General features: G+C 48.1%; 2 protein-coding genes across 2 annotated transcripts; both read right to left on the minus strand.

Annotated features, from left to right (window-relative positions):
• Positions 1-1,067: 1,067 nt before the first annotated feature.
• On the minus strand, positions 1,068-6,304 carry GSR (glutathione-disulfide reductase). Its single transcript, XM_065684887.1, has 13 exons — positions 6,152-6,304; positions 5,281-5,307; positions 4,991-5,079; positions 4,533-4,602; positions 4,070-4,217; positions 3,926-3,980; positions 3,734-3,833; positions 3,170-3,256; positions 2,850-3,011; positions 2,514-2,625; positions 2,303-2,434; positions 1,989-2,122; positions 1,068-1,343 (listed from the first exon to the last, which is right to left on the minus strand). Exons 1-13 carry the CDS (start codon positions 6,278-6,280, stop codon positions 1,194-1,196), a joined length of 1,395 nt encoding a protein of 464 aa, XP_065540959.1. The 5' UTR covers positions 6,281-6,304; the 3' UTR covers positions 1,068-1,193.
• A 57-nt stretch (positions 6,305-6,361) lies between these two features.
• Positions 6,362-20,630, minus strand: PPP2CB (protein phosphatase 2 catalytic subunit beta). Its single transcript, XM_065684900.1, has 7 exons — positions 20,334-20,630; positions 11,358-11,567; positions 10,929-11,102; positions 10,291-10,380; positions 8,633-8,794; positions 7,682-7,800; positions 6,362-7,124 (listed from the first exon to the last, which is right to left on the minus strand). Exons 1-7 carry the CDS (start codon positions 20,433-20,435, stop codon positions 7,052-7,054), a joined length of 930 nt encoding a protein of 309 aa, XP_065540972.1. The 5' UTR covers positions 20,436-20,630; the 3' UTR covers positions 6,362-7,051.
• Positions 20,631-21,385: the final 755 nt, after the last annotated feature.

A 21,385-nucleotide genomic window follows, 5' to 3' on the forward strand; every position in this document is an offset into this window, starting at 1 on the left:
GCTTGCCGGAGGAGCGGCCTCTCAGCCGCGGGGTCCTAGCGTCCGCCGCCCCGCGGACGTGGTCTCACGAGCGCTCCCGGCTCTCAGCATCCCTGAGCTGTTTTGTGGTTGTTTTTGGGTTTTTTTTACCTGATTTCCTCCAAAAAGGAGGTTTCTTCGGCCACTGGGCCCCTGCCGCTGTCTGTGCTTTCCGTTTTGGACACTTCAATAATTTCCCAAGTTTTCATTTAAAAAGAAAAAAACTCAAACCAAACCGACCAATCTCCAAATGCCAGAAGATGCTGACTGCGAGGGTAAAGTCTCCATGATACAAACGGAGCAATTAACTGAATTAACTCCAGCTGACACTCCTCTAATATGCCCGAGGCTCATCTGTAGCACAGCCAGGGAAAATCTCATTAGCTTCCCTTAGCAATAAACCTTGCAAATCGTTCTTTGTTCATAGATAACTAAAGATACTGGTAATATTCAGGCTTTTGCTTGGACTTGACCCCTTAAGAGACCAATATACTCTTTAAATACATGCTGACGGTGTTAGGATAGCAGGGGTGGGGGAGAAGGTGGATTTTCCTGCCTCCTGGATAGAGACAACCTGGCAAAGTCTGAAGCTGCACACCTGGGCTGAGCACCAGGAGCCCCTTCCTTTGGCCACAACTTAGATTTTGGGGAATTTTCAACCTCAGATACTTTGATTTCATGTACACCATTTATTTCCGCCTCTCCTGGCCAGCTTTGCTTCAAGCTGCCTCAAAGGTGTGAAAGCTCAAGAGCCAGATCCACAATGAGCAGATAGGGCTGGGGCAGTGGATCTGAAGCCCCTTGGGTGCAGCAGGGGCTGTTGGATGCAGGATGCATCCCCGTCATCCCACATCCAACGGCAATGCCAATGCACCCCTCCACAAGCATGCACCGGAGGACAAGAACCCACCTGGGATACTCCAAAGGTACTGAATGAGTACACCAAGCACCCAGGTGGTGCTCGGGATGGTAGATGAAGAACCCAGCCATGGGCAGCCTCTTCCTAAACCCTGATAGGAGACAGGCACCGTATATCAAAACACAGAACCTTGCCAATATCACAGTATTTATTTTCTGCACCAGTCTTACAGACCCCTCTCCACACAACCGTCTGACAGTAAGGCATTCTTTAAGACATATCTAAAGGTTTTCCCCAGCTGCCCATGCCTGCTGACTCAGCGCAGTGTCACCAGCTCTTCAGCAGAAGTGGGATGAATGGCAACGGTGTTGTCCAGGTCAGCCTTGGTGGCCCCCATTTTGATGGCCACAGCAAAGCCCTGCAGTATCTCGTCACAGCCCAGCCCTTGCATGTGCAATCCCACCACCTTTGGGGAAGAAGAGAGAGGCTGGATGGGATGCAGCACCAGCAGACTGGTTTGGGTTGGGAGGGTCCTTAAAGCTCATCCAGTTCCAACCCCCTGCCATGGGCAGGAACACCTTCCACAAGGCTAGGTTGTTCCAAGCCCTGTCCACGGCCTTGAACACTGCCAGGTTCAAGGGCATGGGGCCTTGAACCCAATGGGTAGCTACTGGGCAAGCCTCAGCTTCTCTGGGAAACCTGTGCCAGGGCCTCACCACCCTCACAGGAAAGAACTTCCTAACATCTCAATCTCTCCTGTGTCAGGTTGGAGCCATTTCCCCTTGTCCTGTCCCTGCAGGGCCCTGTCCAAAGCCACTCTCCAGGTTTCCTGTAGCCCCTTTAGGCATTTGGCAGCTGCTATAAGGTCTCCCTGGAGCCTTCTCTTCTCCATTCTGAACAAGATCAGCTCTCACAGCCTTTCTCCAGACCACAGGTACCCCAGCCCTCAGAGGATTTTTGTGGCCATCCATGAATCTAGGGTGAATGCTGGGCTTGACGCTGTGGGAGCTGGATCAGGTCAGACCTGACCACGGGGGTACAAGAGGATCAGATGTGGTCCTTTCCATCCCCATGCAGTGCCCTGCTGTCCCCCAACATCCGCTCCACACACCTTCTCCTCCTTGCCAGTGCACACCAGCTTCATGACACACTTCACCTTCCTCTGGGTGACAGCATGGTAGAGAGGGTTGAAGGATGTACTGTAAATCTTCACATTCTCCCTCCCATATGCGGCCATGGCTTCATCTGCAGCAGAAGACACAACACGTGGGTGAAGCGGCTGCACCATATGCATGAGGTGCTTATAACAAGGGACTCAAAGCACATTTTGCAAGGCTTAGACCACTTACTGGAGACCAGATTGTTTCCTTGAGCATCAAGTCACCATCTCTGAGCCACAATGTACCCAGCCCCATTTGTCCCTACCTTCAGTGAGACCCACAGTGCCAATGGGTGGGTGGCTGAAGACAACAGTGGGGATGTAATGGTAGTCAAGCCGGGAGTCCTGCTTGCCCTCAAAGAGCCTGTGGGCCAGCTTTCTGCCAGCTGCGATGGCCACTGTCGGGAGGGATGAGGATGAGGAGCCTGAACTGTGGCACCAATGGGCCATGGAAGGGAAGGTGGCAAGCTGTGGTACCTGGGGTGAGGAGAGCTCTCCCACACACATCCCCGATGGCATAGACCCCTCTCCTGGTGGTGTTCTGGTATTCATCCACCACCACATGGCCTTTGGCATCCGTCTGCACACCCTGCCATTGGGAAACAGCAGCTGCTTTTGGCAAAGTGTGCTGGGTGGGATGGAACAAGCAATGTCCATGGGGGACCCATGCTGGTGGCCACAGTGCTACCAGCCGCAGGGAGATCATGGTGGGAACATCATCCTAGGGCAAGCTTTGGAGACCCATGGGACCCTGGAGACCTGTGGGTCCCCGGAGACCCAAGGGGCATCCTCGCACCAGCACTGCCATCTCACCACTCGGTTCAGGCACAGGTCCTGGGTGTTGGGTTCCCTCCCCACAGCCCACAGCAGGCAGTCCACGTCCTGAATCACTTCCTCCGTTGGCTTGTGGCCTGGCATTGAGGAGGTGACTGTCACAGCCAGCAGCCCAGAAGGGGACTTGGTGACCGTCTTGACCTGTGGGGAACAATAGGAGCCACAGGGGAAGAAGGTAGCAACAGCTTTTGCCTTGTAACAGGTGACAGTGGCCACACCACAGAACCAGGGATGCCCCAAAATGCCAGCGTTCCCCCATCCCTGCCCCTCCAGGAGGGATGGGAAAAGCATGTCCATACCCGTGTGTGCTTCCAGACATCTACCCCGCTGTTCTCCAGCTCCTGGGTGCAGTTTGAGCTGATCATGGAGTCGAAAGTCCTCAGAACCTGAGCAGGGACCCATCAGATAAAGGTCCACAGGTGAAGGCACCACCTGGCAGCCCCCTCCTTGGGCATTCCCCTGTGCCCATGGCCCATCCAGGCCCAGAGAGGTTTGGGGTGTTAATGATCAAGTTCTCCTGCGTCTGCTTTTCCTTTAATTTGCTGGGCTATTTTATTTTCAAGTAAGGGTTTGAAATAAAGCTCAAGTAAGCAGGTGTGGCAGCAGAAATGCCAGGCACAGGCTGGTGCTGCCAAGTTGCCTGGCAGCACACCTACACTCTGCTCCTCCTTACACCCATCCTTACATCCATTGGCATCACACCACCATCCTCTGCACCACCATTCCCACTCTCCTAAGCTTGCCATGGCTCAGACCCTCCTTTAGAAGCTCATACGGGAGCTGACAAGCAGGAAACTCTGGCAAGGTGGGATGCAACTACTGGGTGGCAAGCATGGCTGGGGACAACTGGTGGCAGGCACTACCTTGTCCTGGCGGATCAGCAGGGATGACTTGGAGCCCAGTGTGGAGAGGATCCCCGCAATTTCCACCGCGATGTAGCCGGCACCAACAATCACACTACGCCTGTAGAGAAGGGGTGATGCCGTGTGTGGGCATGTGGAGCTGCTGCTGGTTGTGGTGGCAAAGCGGTGGTGGTAAAATGAGCACCATTTTACCTGGGCAGCTCCTCCAAGTCAAAGAAGCCATCGCTGGTCATCCCCAGGCTGGCACCTGCAAAGCAGAGCCCCTTTCGCACCCCTTCCCACCTTCCCCCTTCCCCAAAATCCTGCTTTGCTTCGACAGGATTCCGTCAGGCTCACCGGGAATTTGGCTGTCAGAAGGGACAGCCGGGTGCCCGCCTGTGGCTATAAGGATGTGAGGAGCTGTGTATCTTTTCCCATCCACTTCGATGGTAGGCTCAGAATCAGCAGTGAACTTGCCATAGCCCCGAATGATGTCAATGTGAGCCTTGGTGGAGTAGGAATCATAGAATCACAGACTGGTTTGGGTTGGAAAGGACCTTAAGATCACCCAGCTCCAACCCCCTGCCATGGGCAGGGACGCCTCACACTAGACCATACTGGCCAAGGCTCTGTCCATCCTGGCCTTGAACACTGCCAGGGATGGAGCGTTCACTTCTGTGTGTGATTAACAGCAGGACAAGGTGTGAGAGCCAGCTAATGGAGCCGGAGGGAAGATGACACCCATTAAGGCTTGAAAAGTGGCTGAAAATCCAGCAGATCCTACTTCCCCACTCGGCTTGCAGGACAAACACATCCTCACCTTCTTGAGGTTATTCTCATAGATCTCGTTGAGGCGCCTCACGTAAGCATCACGCTTCTCTTTCATGGTTCTGGAAGAGAGCAGGGGCTTATTGCCACCATAAGCAAATGAACCTACAGAGCTCAGCGAGAAACAATTCAATCCTTTCAGTACATGGCAGTCACACCACAAAATAAAACAGCCCCCAGTTACGCAGCCTTCCCCACCAGTGTGATGGTTTCATGCCTGCCTTTGCTGCATGCAATCTTTTCCAGTCTTTTCCCACCCCTTTTCCAAAATACAGCAGGAATCCAGGCTACATAACCAGCTCAGCATCCATCCACAGGAAGCCTCAAAGCAGCCAGGGATCCGTTTGGGGCAGACAATATACCACGGGGTAAAGGTGCTGCTGTGTGGCTGCTTCCCCTGGAAATCGCACCAGGAGATGCTTGATTCCATCCGTCTCTTTCCATACTTACCTCCAGCTGAACTTGATGCCGGCTGTTTCGAAGCCATAGTCAGCATGATCATGGACAAATTCCATGTGGACAGCTGCATTCCACATCACCTGGTCATGCAACCCGCAAGTCAGGATATGGGAAAACCGCAGCCACCCTTCCCAATGCTTTCCCTCTGCCCACAGCAGCCCACAGGACATGGATGTGAGCATATCGCAGCATCCTGATGGCTCAATACACCCTGAGCCCCTGCTTCCTCCCCACAATTCAGCAGGCACCCACAACAAAGCCAGCAATGAAAGCACCCTTACCTTCTTTGGCACACACCCAACATTGACCTAGAGGGGAGGTAAGAGTAAGTCTTGGCATTTTAAGGCTCAGTGTTTCAAAGGGGGTGCTCTGGAGAGAGCATCTCTCATCAGACCGGTACCGAATCCCAGCTCTGTGCTCAGAAAAATATATTAGGGATTATAGGTCTTTGGCAAAAGAAGGTTGTAACTGCCTTCAGTCCCTCAAGGGCTTGCAATTTGCCTGTTTACCCTCACTTCCTTGAAGAATACGGAAGAGGCAGAGTGTTTATGTAAAAGTGGGTTTTTTTTTCCATTGATAATTTAAAGAAGATTCACTAGGAGAAAGTGATTTGCCCCCCCTTCCTGTCCAGGAAACATCTGTACAGCAACTCTGATGGGAAACACACTTAAAAGCATAAAACTCAAGCCTGCCCCTCTCATTCCTGAGGAACAAGTTTGTTTTCTCTGCTCCCTGTGCCTGCCACGTTCTGCTTTGCTGCTGTTCAGCTGTAACCCAGATCAGAGTTGTGCTGTGCAGCTCCTGACGTGCCAGCGTCCATTTATCCTCCCCGGAACAGGCAGGAAGAGGGGGATTAGAACTAGATGATCAAAGGTCCTTTCCAGCCCAAAGCATTCTTTTATCACCCTCACACTTGAGAGAAAAATTGGACCCTTCCCGCTTCCACGCAACTCAGCATGACACGGCAAATCCTCGAGCAACGCTCCGTGGCTGGGATAGCGCTACCTACCCTCTCGCTTCCCCAGTGGACCGGGATGAGCCCCAGGGATACAGGGATGAGCCCGGGGGTCCCAGTGCTGCATAACTCCTGTATCCCCATCCACTGCTCATGATGCGAACACGTGCCCCCACCGCGGGTGTCCCCGGACTCACGCAAGTGCCACCTAAGCGATGCGGCTCCACCAGTGCAACGCGGGCTCCCAGCTCGGCTGCTCGCCGAGCCCCTGCCAGGCCCCCCGACCCGCCACCCAGCACCAGCAGCTCGTACGCGGCTGCCGCCATAGCCCCGACTCGCTAAGGCCCCGCCGCTCCGCTCTGCTCCGCCCCGTCCCGCCCCGTCCCGTCCCAGCACAGCACCACGGGTTGGGGCTGACAATGGCAAGTTTATTGGTTGAGGTACAGGGAGGAGGGTTGCAAGCAGCTCAAGGACAAACGTAGGGTGGGGGCGAGAGAGAAGATAACAAAACAAAACAGCGGCAACAGAACAAAAAAAAAAAAAAAAAAACAAAACTGGGGGGGGGTGTGGGGGGGTGGGAGCAGGATAGACACTGAAAGGGAACAGAGCTAAAAAGATATGGTTTTATCTGTGTTATGACAACGTACTCCCAGCAGGAATTGCTTCCTTTCTCCAGTTAAGTCAATGGGTCTTTCAATAAAATAGTGTTGCGGGCAGAAGTTAGTATGCATTTCCCTCGCAAATAAATTCTAATTCATGCCAGTTAAACACTAGAACTAAAAATGTACAAAGAAGCCTCGAAGGAGATGAAGTGTTATTAGTTACCTCTTCCTCTCTGAACAGTCCAGAAGAAAAAACAATGACTACAAATACAGCAGGCAAACTGACTGTTGGGCTGATGGGGGTGGGATATACATAGTGTTGTAAGGAATTCAGTCTCAAGTTGTGCTAAGCTCTCTTCATCCTCTGTATGGCACATTTTGGTCCATGATGGGGATTTTAAGTTGAGACGAACCCTGATTTCTTACAGAAACGTGTAAATATTGTTGCTCTTTAAAATGCCAGGTGTACTTCCTTCTACAAAGCTTAGGAGAGGTTTATAGGAAGTAGTCTGGGGTACGACGGGTCACATGAGGCTCTCCACGGCGAGGTGCTGGGTCAAACTGGAGGCTGCAGGAAAGAAAAGGGGATCATTTTCCGTCTGTCTCCACAAGGTATTTTTGAATGCCACAATACATACTAGACTGGCTCTCCTGCTGCTATCATTTTACCCATCCCAGCTGCTTCCACATAAGATGTTCCAGGTCCCCAGACAAACATCCATGGGAATTGAAACTTCAGAAGCCCAGCACTACTTACACACAAGCGCAGCTGAATGCAGAATTCAGACTATCTCACCCACCTTTACAAAGCCTAGTGCTACCAAAAATAAAAATAAATACATATATCAGTCTTTGCGCTCACCATGAAGCTTGGGTGATGGAGGGATTAAGGAAATGCAGAAGCTCCAACTCTCCAGAGAGCCAGGATGTGAGATACTGCAGTACCCAAGCTTTTAAAAGCTTAACTCACTACTTCTTAGATTTTCTTGCAGGTACAACACACAATGTGAATTCCAGAGTGATCTGAGGTGGCTTTGCACAAAAGAAGCCCTTTGGAAAGGGTCAGCCATTACTCACAACACAGAATGGTTAGGAAGAAAGGACAGCCCAAGCCAGGTTACTCACAAGGAATATTTTAAAGTGTCATCTAGTTCCATAATAGCAGCCTGGTTCCCACAACGATAACAGTAATTGGGCGCACTGAAAATGGTAACCACGTTTCGGTCATGGCACCAGTTATAACCCTGCCAAGAAAGGAGAAAAAAACCAAAAAAGCATCTGTTAAACCTCAACCCATCTGAAGTTCCTGTTAAGATCTGAAATGATCCAAGGCATCTGTGAAACCATAGAGTTCTTGTAAGTATTTCTGACTTTGTTTCCTGTTAGTAGTACTCTTACCGCCAGAACAAGTGGTAGTTACCTACAAGGAACAGCTCCAACCACTCTGCAGAGGGATCAGCCACTCATCACTGGTGTGTTTATCTGTTCTGGACACAAATTACTGACTGTACCACAAATAAAACTCAAGATATTTAGGTATGCCTTCAGCTTTCACCTATCTGCTGGATGCGAGTGACTGCTGACACACAATACTACTTAGCGGATCTACCCGGAATAGGTTTTAAAAATACAACTGCTCCACTGACCCACCTGGCATTTTTACAGCATGACATATAAGAATAGCTTATCAACAGCCAAAATTATGGCTTAATTCCTGCCATGTCTGACTGCCAAGTATTATAGGACAGCCTGTAAAGGAGCAGCAGTTTAAGTAGAGCGGTCAGCGTGTAAGGAGGTTATTACTTCCACAAACCAGGTGTGACAGGGTCCTTCTGGCAATTTGCTTGGAGAATAACGAGGTGGGAAACGGCAGAACATCCCTTTATTTACATCACAAGTCAAAGCCCATCATTTTATGTTGCTTCTTATTTCCACATGATTCAAGTCTCTTTCATATTTGCCTGTGTAACACATTTAGGTATCCACTTATGCCAACCCAGTGGAAGGTCTCACCGAGGAGAGACAAGAATTGGCATCTCCATTTTGTTAGCCCACACAGCAGAGTGTTTGCCCTACCTCCATGACAAGTTGGTGAGCACGGGAGACCAGTGTGAGACCATTGGCATGGTTAAATGTTTCAGAAATATCTTGCCCAAAGGTGTAGCCAGCACCACGTGGAGAGATACCCCAGCCGCCACGATCATCCGGGTCCGACCATAACAGATCACACATCGGGCCCTTGAAAGAGGAAGTGTTCTTCATTAGATCACTAACAAGATTTTAAAAGTCTTTTTCTATAACAATATATTTTATTTACAGTAAGAAGATTGCCAGCAGGTCCTTCTCCATACAAGGTACATGTGTCCATTAAACACGTTAATTACTCTCACTACTTAGTGTCTCAGTCAGCATCCCTCCACCCACCAAGAAATTAATACTGACAGAGAAACAAATCCACGATACCAGCAATCTGTTCCCACCTCCTCTTCCATGTGCTCCTTTTACCATTTCACTTCAGTCAGAGATACAAAGACATGGAGAGCAGCTTCACATTCTAACTCTTGGCTTTCACAGGGTGGTAAGAAAGGCCACGTGGGAAGTATGTAACTCCAAGGATGCACAGTGGGTTTGCTGGTGCCAGCCAAGTTGCAACAGATTAAAGAAAGGGAAATAACTCACAGGAGGTTGAACTAACTATTCCAGAGACTGATGTTAACCCTTCAGCAGCTCTTCTGGCAAGGTATTAATAATTTAATTTCCTCTCTAAACAGCCTATTGTTGGACTTCATATATTATATTACACACATCTAACAGTCACAAATGAAAGCTCAGCAGCTTTCCTTGCTGAGCTACTAAGGGGCAGTAAAGATACTCTTGTATTAGTCCAACCTGCTGCTGTTTCCTACCCACAACTCTGAGTTTTGTGGCAGGGATCACACAGACTCCATATGGAGATCCTCAGGACAGCCAGATTTCAGCACACAGATATGCAGCACAAGACTGGGAAAACCCCAGAGCAACAATATCATCATTACACCTAGCTATAGGTAGATGTCCCACCAGGTAGCCCCCTCATTCTGGGAGTAATTCACACAGTTGATTAGTTTGTGGAAGGCTTGGGCAGACTTTGCTGAACTGCTCTTGCTGTTACATCAAAGGCATTGCAGGACAAGCAGCTCATTTTAATCATGGAACATTGAACTCTGTTTGTAAGCCCCAACCACTCCAACACAGAAGAGCAATTTGCTGCCCCTGGAGCTCAGAAGTTTGTTTCTTCAGTTGTGATCTCAGGCCCCCAGAACATGATGAACAAGGTGCAACACCACAGTGGAAAGGACTGGCTGGGGAGCAAGGATGGTGACACAACATGGCTTTACATGGTAGTTGTCCATTCACAAGCAAGTTTGTGGCTGAAGGTAGTAAACATCTTCCGCTGCCAAATACTATTCTTCAAGTCAGTGTGACAGTGAAAAAAATCCCCATGATTCTGTGACAAACAGCTGTGAAACTCCCATCTCTCTCCTTTTGCACACTGCTGTAATCAAAGCATACTGACCTGTGTGTGTCCGGCCCAAATGTATGTTCATCTGCTCCTAGCTCTTACAAAGGCAATAACCCACTTTCTAACTCCGTGTGTGTGTCTCTTGTAGCTTAAATGGATTTCAAAGTGAGGCTACATTTGCATTTTCCACCAACAGGTATCTAATTTTACGATCCATTTCCTTTCCTGTTACCTCATGTGGAACTTCCTGCAGGCGGTCCAGAGCCCTGATATGATCCAGTGTATCTATGGATGGAGAGAGGCCACCATGGAGACAGAAGATCTGTTTCAGAAAAAGAGAGCAACCCATTCAGTGCACAAATTTATGGGAAGACTCAGAAATAGCTGGTTTTAACTTATAAATCTTGTACAATTGCAGCCATCTCACCCTCAGAGCAGAAAAAACAAATTTAATTCCTGCAAAAGGAAACAAAACTAAAAGGGTGCACCTTGCATACAGAAATCAGGGGGACAACAGGGGAAGACATCAATCCTTCCATTTTAGGAATATCTTGCCCTCATGGCCACTACTTGGCTCACATCTGATATATCATGAGGGATCCCCACTTCTTGAGCAGTCAATTAAAATGATCCACACACGCAATACCCTGCTATTCCTTCAGCAGCAGAATCAAAAGCTTTCCCACACCATCAACTTACATTAAAACCTCACTAAATTCATCCCCAAACCCACAATCAGTACATCGGCTTTGAAAAAATTCAGAACACAACCTAAGCGAGCTTCTCTGAGACTGTCAATGCAGAGGTCAGATAATACAGCCTACATGACACCCCAAAAGAGAGCATTTTCCTTACTCAACACTTACTTACCTGGCCATCTACTAGAGCTGTAAGTGGAAGATAATCAAACAGATCTGTGAAGTACTTCCAGACGTTGGCATTGCCATACTTTCGCAGACATTCGTCATAAAAGCCATACACTTGTGTGATTTGCCTGCTCTCATGGTTGCCCCTCAGTATTGTGATGCGTTCTGGGTAGCGCACCTATTGGCAAAGAAAATAGCTCTTTAACACAAGGATTGTATCATCAATACGGAAACAAAGAGCAACAGAATATTCCAAACAGCAGTCAAGCGTTCAGCTCTGCTACAGAACAGCACGCGGCCATTAATGCTTTTCGATTTACGTGTGTCTAGCTCAAGCCAGTGGCAGCATCAAGGGGAGGAGTGATTCTTTACAAACTCCCCCAAAATGTGGTGTTTTGCCCAAGGCTGCTGTGGGAAAACTGTCAGACCTTACCTTCAATGCTACTAGAAGAGTCACTGTTTCCACCGAGTAGTAGCCTCTGTCCACATAGTCTCCCATGAACAGGTAATTTGTGTCTGGCGATTTCCCACCAATTCTAAAGAGTTCCATGAGGTCGTGGAATTGACCGTGGACATCCCCACAGACGGTGACGGGGCAACGTACCTCTTGCACGTTAGATTCCTTTGTAAGAATTTCTTTAGCCTAGCATGAAAACACGTATTTAGGACAAAAAGGTAGGAAGCTCCTCCATAAGCAGGTGCAGATGTTATTCCACTGCATGTTATTCACACTGGAAACCCGATTTCAGTCCAGTAGCTCAAGCTGACCACTGGAAAAATAGTGGTTTGTTGGGGAAGCAAATACAAAATGAATTTTACAAATCCCTGTGCAGGAAGACAAGCAGGTTTGCTAGCATGAGACCAGGTTATTAAAATCTTACCGTAACACAAGTACTGACAAATTCAAAGGAGTAATTATCAAGTTAATCCCCTGCCTCCCCCGAAAGAAAGCAGTGTGAACTTCAAGCCTTGCATTAGACATACCACTCACATCACCACTGGGGTTCACCCACAAGTTCTGTGCTTCTTCCAAACATTTCTCCAGAGCAGACAAGACAAAGCACTATTCCAGTCAGCTTCATCAGCTCCCCAGGCTGACATTATCTTCTTAAGCACAACTGGTTTATTTTTTAACCTAAAGATTATGACAGATTTCTTTGTGTTCAACACAGCTCAGGTCTGTTCATCTCACCTATGTGATCGACCTCTATCAGTCTAATCTGACTGCCGAAGTCAAGAGCTACCGAGTTACATGATACTTTGAAGTTTTCACCTCAAGAATCCCAGCTTTCTTCTCAGTGTTGTGGGCCATCCCATGTCCTGTCAGCGAGTTCAGCGTATGAAAACAGAGATGAGGCTGTATTTTTGCAGTCTGCTGATAAGGGCAGAAATACCAGAAGAGCTAGTGCATGCCACTTGGGTGACTATCATGGTCTTCTGACCAACCTGATTTCAAAAAGTATGTATCAAGCTAGATATTATTTGATATACCAGAAGGAACTATGGCCTCCTGGACTTCAGATAGAAGGCATATGAAATGTAATGACATGACTTACACACAGACTCCCTCCTGCCACGTTTCAGTCTGCCTACCATTTCAAGGGATAGCTCTCAATCCCACGCCGCCATGTGGAACCATTCACATTACCACCTTTGCCAGCACTGACAGCTCCTCCTCACCACCTTCCTCCTCTGGGATCGGATCCCTCAGGCTTCCCTCCCTTCCTGCACACTCATAAACCTTAAGTGCTTTCCCAAGACCAGGATTTTGCAGCAGCGGGTCCGTGCCATGGAAACAGCTCTATGAACAGCCTGTTTCTTCCATATTGACAGAGCCAGCTCACCGTGTGATTGCTGAGCAGAGATGACATTAGGAAAGGCTGCATGTGACAAAGGGGCTCATCTGGCAGAAACACTGAGGAACCACTATGGCACCAGGTAAGCAGAGCTGTGTCACTCTGGCAAATAATAACCAACATAAGCACCAGTGCCAGCGCTGCTCCAGCTCTTTCAGACTGCATTGCAGCGAGACTCAAGCTGCATGTCAGGAAAGGGAGCCTTCTCTGCACATTCCCACAACACGTGGGAACTAACAAATCCATTTCCCTTGCAGAGGGACAGATTCTTCTTATTCTTGCTTAAGCTCCTGAGGAAAACAAGTATCCCTACGCCTCCCTTCACTAACCTGGCACAGAACATCACTGTATGTACAAGAGGCACTTCTCTCTCGCCCAGGGCATTTTCTCCTGCCAGATTTCCAATCCTTTTCCGAGAGCAACAGTTTAACAGTTCTAAAGGCAGGTCACACACAACTGGAAAAGCAAAGTCAGAAGCAATTTGAACATATGGAGGCACAACCAGCTTCCCCTGCGGTACCCAGATGGTAACAAAATGACCACAGATGGAGGGATGGCATCCCTGCATTTAGTCATCTCTTCCTCTACACCCAACAGTTCCTCCACTAATTACAGCCACATAATGCAGCCTATCTGCATTACCTCGTTATCATCAAATACCATGTTTGTTTTCCTGCCTCCAGCTCATCAACTAATGCAGATCAGTGCTCCAGGCACATATGAAGCACAGGGGACACCCACAGATATGCTCAGTCCGATCTGAATAAAAGGGATGAAAGATCACCAGTGCGGAACAGTTCCCAGCAGGCAGTAATCCAGCTACTCGTGGCCAAGTCACTTAGCTCAGGATGGTGCAGCTACCACCTGCTGCAACCAGGAAGAAGCTGCTTACTGAGGACACCCTCACTGGGCTCCCTGAGGACACCTGCATTCACATTCAAATGTTTGCTGCCTTGCCTCTTTTAGGGAAAGAGGCATATTCAGATGGAATAACTAAAACCCAAGAAGTCTAGGGCTTGGACAGCATCTAGCATGCCCCTTGCATGGTATCTAACCTGAGGGATGTGATCCTGATCCTCAAAGACACATCCTGCACATGGACTTGACGGCATAAGGTCTACCTTGTAGTTGTGACTGGAACTGCTGAACATGTGTTTTTGAGTGCAATAGTAGTACTTGAATTCTTTTTCCTTATCTTTAAAAAGATCTATAGCACCTTTTGAGATCATCTATCCTCTGTGAGACAAATATAAAACAAACCCGCTCAGTGCATTCTGATTGTTGCACAAAGCAACAGACGCGGTTTCATTGTAACCTGGAACTAACTTAACCATAGAAAGTAGGGGGTATTTTTTGCCCTTTCTTATAGTGCATAATGCTCCCTTCCCAGACGCGTAAAAAGATGGACACTGTACACACGCCGTACGTACTTATCAGTGTCTCAACCACATCATCACTCTCCACCTCTCTGATCTGCCCAGAAAGCCCACACACCCATCCAAAGATCCACACACAGGTAGAGCAGCACAGGCAACAGAGAAGAGGAGCTCCTTCTGCACAGTAACTGGGCACACTGACATTAAATGCATCCTTCGAAGGTGGACCAGCCCAAGTCCTGGAAGCTTGGTACTAGGAGACCTAGAAGTTTCCCCTCATGAGAAAGGAGGAGCTAACTGCTGAAAAGCAGCAGCTTCTTTAGCTGCCTATCATGCAGCCTATTTTAGCTTACTAGGTAGACAAAGATACATGCACACGAATAGATTAAGCCTGTCATTCCAATGCTGCAGAGCTGGCTCCAATCATACTCAGGAACCGGCCACAGAAGTTTGTTCTCATGTGGCTTTCTAATGCTGAACAGTACCTGTAAAATTTTAAGCATCATTAAAAACATCCCAGAAAAGTGGCAATTAGCCAGTACACTCTGCTTGCATGTTTCAATGGGCTGAGCTAATGGTGAAGTAAAATCCTTTAAAATAACAAAAAAAAAAAAAAAATTACAAAACAAGGATAAAAAAATCTGATGCAAGTAAACTGCCCTAAATTGTCATAATTTACTTAAGAAGGTTGTTAAATGACTACGACTTAAAGTCATATTTTAGCTACCTTTGCTTTAGAAAGCCGTGACTAATACTCTTGGCTTCCTAAGCATGTATCCCAACTGCTCTGGATGAAAACCATACTCAGGTCAGAGTAAAAAGCAGCAGCCTTTAGGTATTTTTATTTAATAAACCTCAATGAAGCACAACAGTTACCACATCTGTGCTCAAAATTACTTTGAGGAGCAGACTATTTGGTAGCTGTGAGCTTGCCCATTGTCTCAACTCCCCTCTCTTTCCCAGTTCTAGATCCTGTAGATCACCTTTGTAGACTGGTACACCAGCTTGGCTGCTGTCCACTCCTTAGTCCATGTGGAAGGAAGCTGGAGAATGCACATCCCAATAATTTACTATGCTGGCCTTGAAGAGGAAATGGAGTGCTCTCAGGGCTTGAACACAACCCACTGATGCGCTGCTCTGAAACCCGAGATGCTTCACCAACTTTGAGACTACCATCAGCATCACCAGGAGACTAATCCCTCTGTGAGAGACTTAATCAAATCTACAACCACTATCACACGGTTCAGATTTGCCTATGCTAACTGTGTAAGCTGATTCTAGGTGTGAGGAGATTATGATCCATCCTAGGAGGCAAGTTTTCAGCACTGTGCTTCCCCTAGAGAAGGCCAAAGACCCCAAGCACCTGCTTTGCATACAAGATCCTTTAAGAGCACAGAAACTCAGGTCCTTCTAGGAGATTTATTTACTGCACCACGATCTTGGTTTGACCCATAGAGGCTCTTACATGGAGTTTCTGATGCAAATTCAACTCAACTGTACTTCTATCAACTGTGACAGACCAAACTGTTATATCAGCAAATATAGTGAGGATATTAAAATCTCAAGGAGCTTGGCATGAACAATAACCAGCTAGATTCTCCTCAAATGAGATGGAATCCAGAGGGATGGAGCTGTCCTGCTGCCCTTCAGCAACAAGGCAACAAAGGACACCCTGAAAACTCAAGAGTGATGGACACTGTCACACATGCTCCTAGAGGTACCTGGGCCAGCACATCCCAGGATAAGCATCAGTACTAGGGAGATGAAAGATTCCTGGCCATGACTCAACACAACACTTGGAATCTCATGGTTTGAACAGTATCCAGGTTGCTACTTGGCTCATACTAATTTCACCAATTAGTGCCCAAGAGCTTGCTAACTCATCCTCCTAAAATCATTCTTAGAAACAATCACAGAGGGCAGAAGCGTCATAGGTTCATGCCAGTAAAAGCAATACTCTCTACAGCCTCAACTTGCTGTACAACCTGCTGCTTGGTTTGAAGAATCAGTTTACAGTTACCACTCAATAACTGTACAAGAAATGCATGTCTTCATTAGTGATTAAAATCCTTTTCCTCCCACCACTTCACAACACAAAGCTCTCAAGCTGCTCACAGCAATGAGACTGTAACCCTTCTTACACATCCAAACAATAAGGACAGAAAAAAGAAGCTACCAAGAGAGATAGTTACGGATGGTTGCTTGCTTATGTTTAATTTAAGAGACAGCCTTTTACTCACCTCCTTTCATATCCCATTTTATTACCTTTGTGAGAACCCCTTTTCCCTAAGATAAGTACTAACTCCCTCACCTGCAGCAGAGTTCATTAGCTGACCTGACTTGAACTTCAAAACCCAAGCATTCAGAGAATTCTTCTCCAAACTTGGGAGTGCTTCCTACCAAATCAAATGAACTTTTTGGCCTTTTAACCTGACTTCAGATCTTCAAAATACAGGTTACAACCTGTTCAAGTTCAAAGGCAGTTCGATGCAGCCAGTGCTACACTGCTATATGCACCCAAATTAACAATTTTAAAGCCAGCACCAGCACAGAAAGCTGTAATGGCACCTCCAGTGAAAGGGGGACATAATCCAACACAGAAATCTATAGATTTTAACTGCTTATTTAGTGAAAGTGGAAAAAAGTTTCAACAGCCTTTTGCCATAAAGGGAGTCTAAGACCATGGCGTTAAGAGCAGCATGAGATGCAAGATACCTGATGTATGTTTCCCCAGCATGCTACAACATTCTCGTGTCTACAAACTCTAGCAGTCATCATAATGTCTGTCCTTCTATTATCCTTTGAATGCTGCATGAGTTTAGCTAGATTTCATTTTAAAGACCAGCAGAACGGTAATCAATTGTTCTCATGCTGTCTTGAGATGACATCTTGATTAGCTGCATGAAGAATACAAGACTGATGAGCTGCCAAAATGATGTTGCAACTGGGCAGGTGAAGGCAATGTGATTTCTACAGGTGCAAATTTCAACAGCTATCAGAGTGCAGAATAATTTGGCATGCCCTGAACAACTGTGTGCAATCTTTCCCTCTTTACTGTCCATTATGCCAGCACTTAAAACCAAGAGTGACCCATACAGGCAAATCTGTGATTTGTTTCTTTGGTGTTTTTCCCTCACCTCGTTTTGGTTTAAATTTTTGGGGTTTTTTATAACCTATCAAAATTTAAACCCAACGCAAGAGGTACTATTGTGCTTGCCCTCTTAGAAATTAGTCACAGAAAAGGGAGTGCTAAGAAGTGAGACAAGGTTGGTAAAGGCTTCTCCAAATATTATCTCCAGGAAATAAACTGAAACAGCTTTCTGCCAGGGCTACTTCACACTAAAAGCAAGCCTGCACACCCAAAACCTTCCTGAAGACCCTTTCCACTACAAGATGGGGGACACAACCACTCCCCCACAACCTAATAAGCCAAGTAAGAGCATTGCAGGGTACTTAATTCATACCCAAGCCATTCTGACCAGTTACCAGCACCCTTGAAGTATGAGGTGCTGTGACAGATGGCATTCGTTTCATGCCATGCTCCACAGGTCTAGGCCTCCTACCTGTTGTCTGGATAACAAACACCCTCCCCACCTCCAGCTAACACTCTCCCTATGTACCATGTGGGCCCTGACACACAGCTGCATTCTGCTGGCACTGTCCTCCTGCTCCTCAAAATACAGCACCCACAGCTACTTAACAATGCAGCCAGAGAAGAAGGGAAAAAGTTTTCTGTAACAGCTCGTGGGTCAGAACAGCGGTTCCCAAACAGGAACACTTGGAGCAGGGTACAGATCAGGCTAATAAATTCTTTCAGGTTTATTAGCTGAACCTCACACAGAAGAGAACACAGTCACAGAGAGCTCATCCTCACTTTCCAAGATCAAGGGGCCCTACAAGAAATCTGGAGAGGGATCTTTCACAAGGTCATGTAAGGACAGGACAAGGGGGAATGGCTTTAAACTGACAGAGGAGAGATTTAGATTACATATTAGGGAAAATTTTTTCCCTGTGAGGGTGGTGCAGCTCTGGCACAGGTTGCCCAGAGAAGCTGTGGCTGCCCCATCCCTGGCAGTGTTCAAGGCCAGGCTGGATGGCGCTTGGAGCAACCTGGTCTAGTGGAAGGTGTCCCTGTCTGTGGCAGAGGGTTGGAACTGGATGAGCTTTAACGTCCCTTCCAATCCAAACCAGTCTGGGATTCTAATGATTGTATGTTCTCTACTCCTCAAGCCACTGCTATCATTCCCTGCTGCAGCACCAGGCTGTCTCACCACGCTCCCTCAGAAATGATGGAGAAAGTCATAAAGCAAATGGACAGCTCTGGCATGGAGTCCTTCAGAGTCTCTGCCTGTGGCATTCAAATAAGCAGCTCCTACCTTTTTGATGAGCATTCCAGCACGTTACAAAGCTGCAGCACAAACCCTCTCTACTGTTCAGACCACATCACTGCTGTAGTCTACTGAGGATTCAATAGAAGGAAATAGCTGCATCTCTTGAAGCTAGCACCAAGATGTTTATAGCCACTGGTCAAAATGTTGCCATGAACAGGCATCAGAAAACATGTTCCCCATCTGAGAGATAATGTCTAAAGACAAGTCTAAAGACTGGTCTCCTGATGGGGAAAAAATAATTAAAAGGTCTTGACAGTATACACTGAACAAGTGCAAACAGAAATTTGCCAAAGGACTGTCCAAACCCCAGTCCAAAATAGCAGATGCTGTCCTTCCTCCAACCATTTCTCATTCTATTATAGTCTCCTCAACAGCTTGTAAGCTTGTTTAGGTCGACACTACAGATCATCTCTTCTCCCCCTCTGCTTTCCTACATTTCAAACTGGATGTCAAAAGGTTTCCTCTTGGGTTTAGGGTTGACTTTTTAGTGTGCAGCTGCTTCACATTATGAGACACAAGGCACAAGTGCAATGTGACGTCCCTGAAAAACAGAATGAGTTTTCCCCTGCACACACAACCCCGGTCCTCTACCACAACTTAGGAGAACCCAAAGCCAAAAGGGAAAAAACAGACTATTGAGAAAAAATACATAAAAAATGGAAAAAATACATAAAAAGGGAAAAAACAGACTATTGAGAAAAAAAACATAAAAAGTGGAAAAAATACATAAAAAAAAAATCATGCCAGAGTGGTTTGGGTTGGAAGGGACCTTCATCCCTTGATGAAGGGAAGTTCATCCAGTTCTGACTCCCTGCCACAGGCAGGGACACTTTCCACTAGACCAGGTTGTTAAGCTGCTCAGTTGAAAAGTACCTGGGGATGGTGATTTAACAGAGTTGAATATGAGCTTGTGCCCAGGCAGCCCAGAAGGCCAACAGCATCCTAGCCTGTATCAGCACCAGTGTGGCAGCAGGGCCAGGGCAGTGACTGTTCCCCTGTACTTGGCAGTGGTGAGGTCACACCTCAAATCCTGTATTCAGTTTTGGGCCCCTAACTACAAGAGAAACATTGAGCTGATCCAGAGAAGGACAACAGAGCTGATGAAGGGTCTGGAGAACAAGCCTGATGAGGAACAGCTGAGGGACCTCAGGGGATTTAGTCTGGAGAAGGCTCAGGAAGGAATCTCATCACTATATAAAAAACTACCTGAAAGAAGGTTGTAGTGAGGCAGGGCTGGTCTCTTCTCCCCACAGGTAACAATAAAGCAAGAGGAAACAGCCTCAAGCTGTGCCAGGGGAAGTTTAGGTTGGAGATTAGGAACAATTTCTTCACCAAGAGGGTGGTCAGGCTCTGGAACAGGCTGCCCAGGGAACGGTGGAGTCACCATCCCTGAAGTGTTCACAAGCCATGTAGATGAGGCCCTCAGTGACATGGTGCCTTGGCAGTGCTGGAGTGATGGCTAGACTTGATCTTTAAGGTCTTTTCCAAAGTGGTTGATTCTACAATTCTGTAAAGCCCTCAGTTGCTCATAAATCCTATAACTGGGGCATTTTTGACGCCAGAAAAGCACTGGCACCGCGAACAAGAGACCCTCCCATCTCAGACACACCACAGGGCAGCATCACAGCGAGCAGCGGGAGAAGAGGGAAACCTGTTTCCCCGCCACAGCCCCACCATGCCGGGACGCTTTGCCCGCAGCTCCCCGGTACCGCCAGCCCCAACCAAAACCCTCCAGTTCGCACAGGGAGGACGAGGGGACGCCGGCCGCGCCGTGCCCCGCACTCACCTTCTCGCAGAGACTGCGGACCTGGCTCTCGCTCAGCTGCCGGCACTCGTTCAGCTGCTCGATCCACTGGTCCAGCTCCTTGGCGAACCCCTTCTCCTCCATGGCGGCGGGACGGGGGACCGGGCAGAGCAGGGCAGGGCCCAGCCACGCTGGTCGCCCCGCAAAGGCCCGGGCCCGCCTAACGGCAGCAGTGCGACAACCGGGAAGCGCGGCCTGCTGCGCTCCGCGTAATGGCGGGTCCCCCCCCTCCGCTTCCCGGTCCTGCGCACTTCCGGCCACACCCACCCTACGCAACGCACATCCGGCGACCCACTGACAGCCCCGCCCCTTGCTCCGAGGGTCACCGCCTCCCGTGAGGCGGGGCGAGGCGGGGTGTGGGTGTTGCTGTGGGGGGCTCATAGGGACACAGGCTGGTTTGAGGTGGAAGGCACGTTAAAACTCACCCAGTTCCAGCCGCCTGCCGCGGGCAGGGACACCTTCCGCTAGAGCAGGGTGCTCCAAGCGCTGTTCAGCCTGGCCTTGAACACTGCCAGGGATGGGGCAGCCACAGCTGCTCTGGGCACCCTGTGCCAGCGCCTCAGCACCCTCACAGGGAAGAGCTTCTGCCTAATGTCTGATCCGGGATCAAGCCTTGCACCCTTGGCTTCCCGATTCAAATTCAGGTTTTTACCTCCGGGCTTGCAGCCGGCCCTAATGATTGCCACAGCATGGCTGGGCTGAGGGAGAGCTTGTTGCAAGGTGTGCATTAACATTAATGTAACACATAGTAATGTAACATAACGTTTCCCTATATGAGCATGAGGGAAATGGACACCCGCTGTAAAAATAATCCCCTGGTTGGTCCAAAATGACCCCCAAAAATGCATCCTAGGTCTCAGGAGGTTATGATGCAGTGTTAAAATAAATGCTGAGAGGCTTTTATTTATGCCTTTCAAATTTGCGAGGTTTCATCATTATTTAATAGGAGGAAGCACTGTAATATATTAACGTATTTGTTTACAGTCTGGTGCTTGATGCACCTCATGGTAAGCCCAAAACTGGGACTGATCTGC

Source organism: Lathamus discolor, chromosome 1 (genome assembly GCF_037157495.1).
Source record: "Lathamus discolor isolate bLatDis1 chromosome 1, bLatDis1.hap1, whole genome shotgun sequence".
Lineage (NCBI taxonomy): Eukaryota > Metazoa > Chordata > Aves > Psittaciformes > Psittacidae > Lathamus > Lathamus discolor.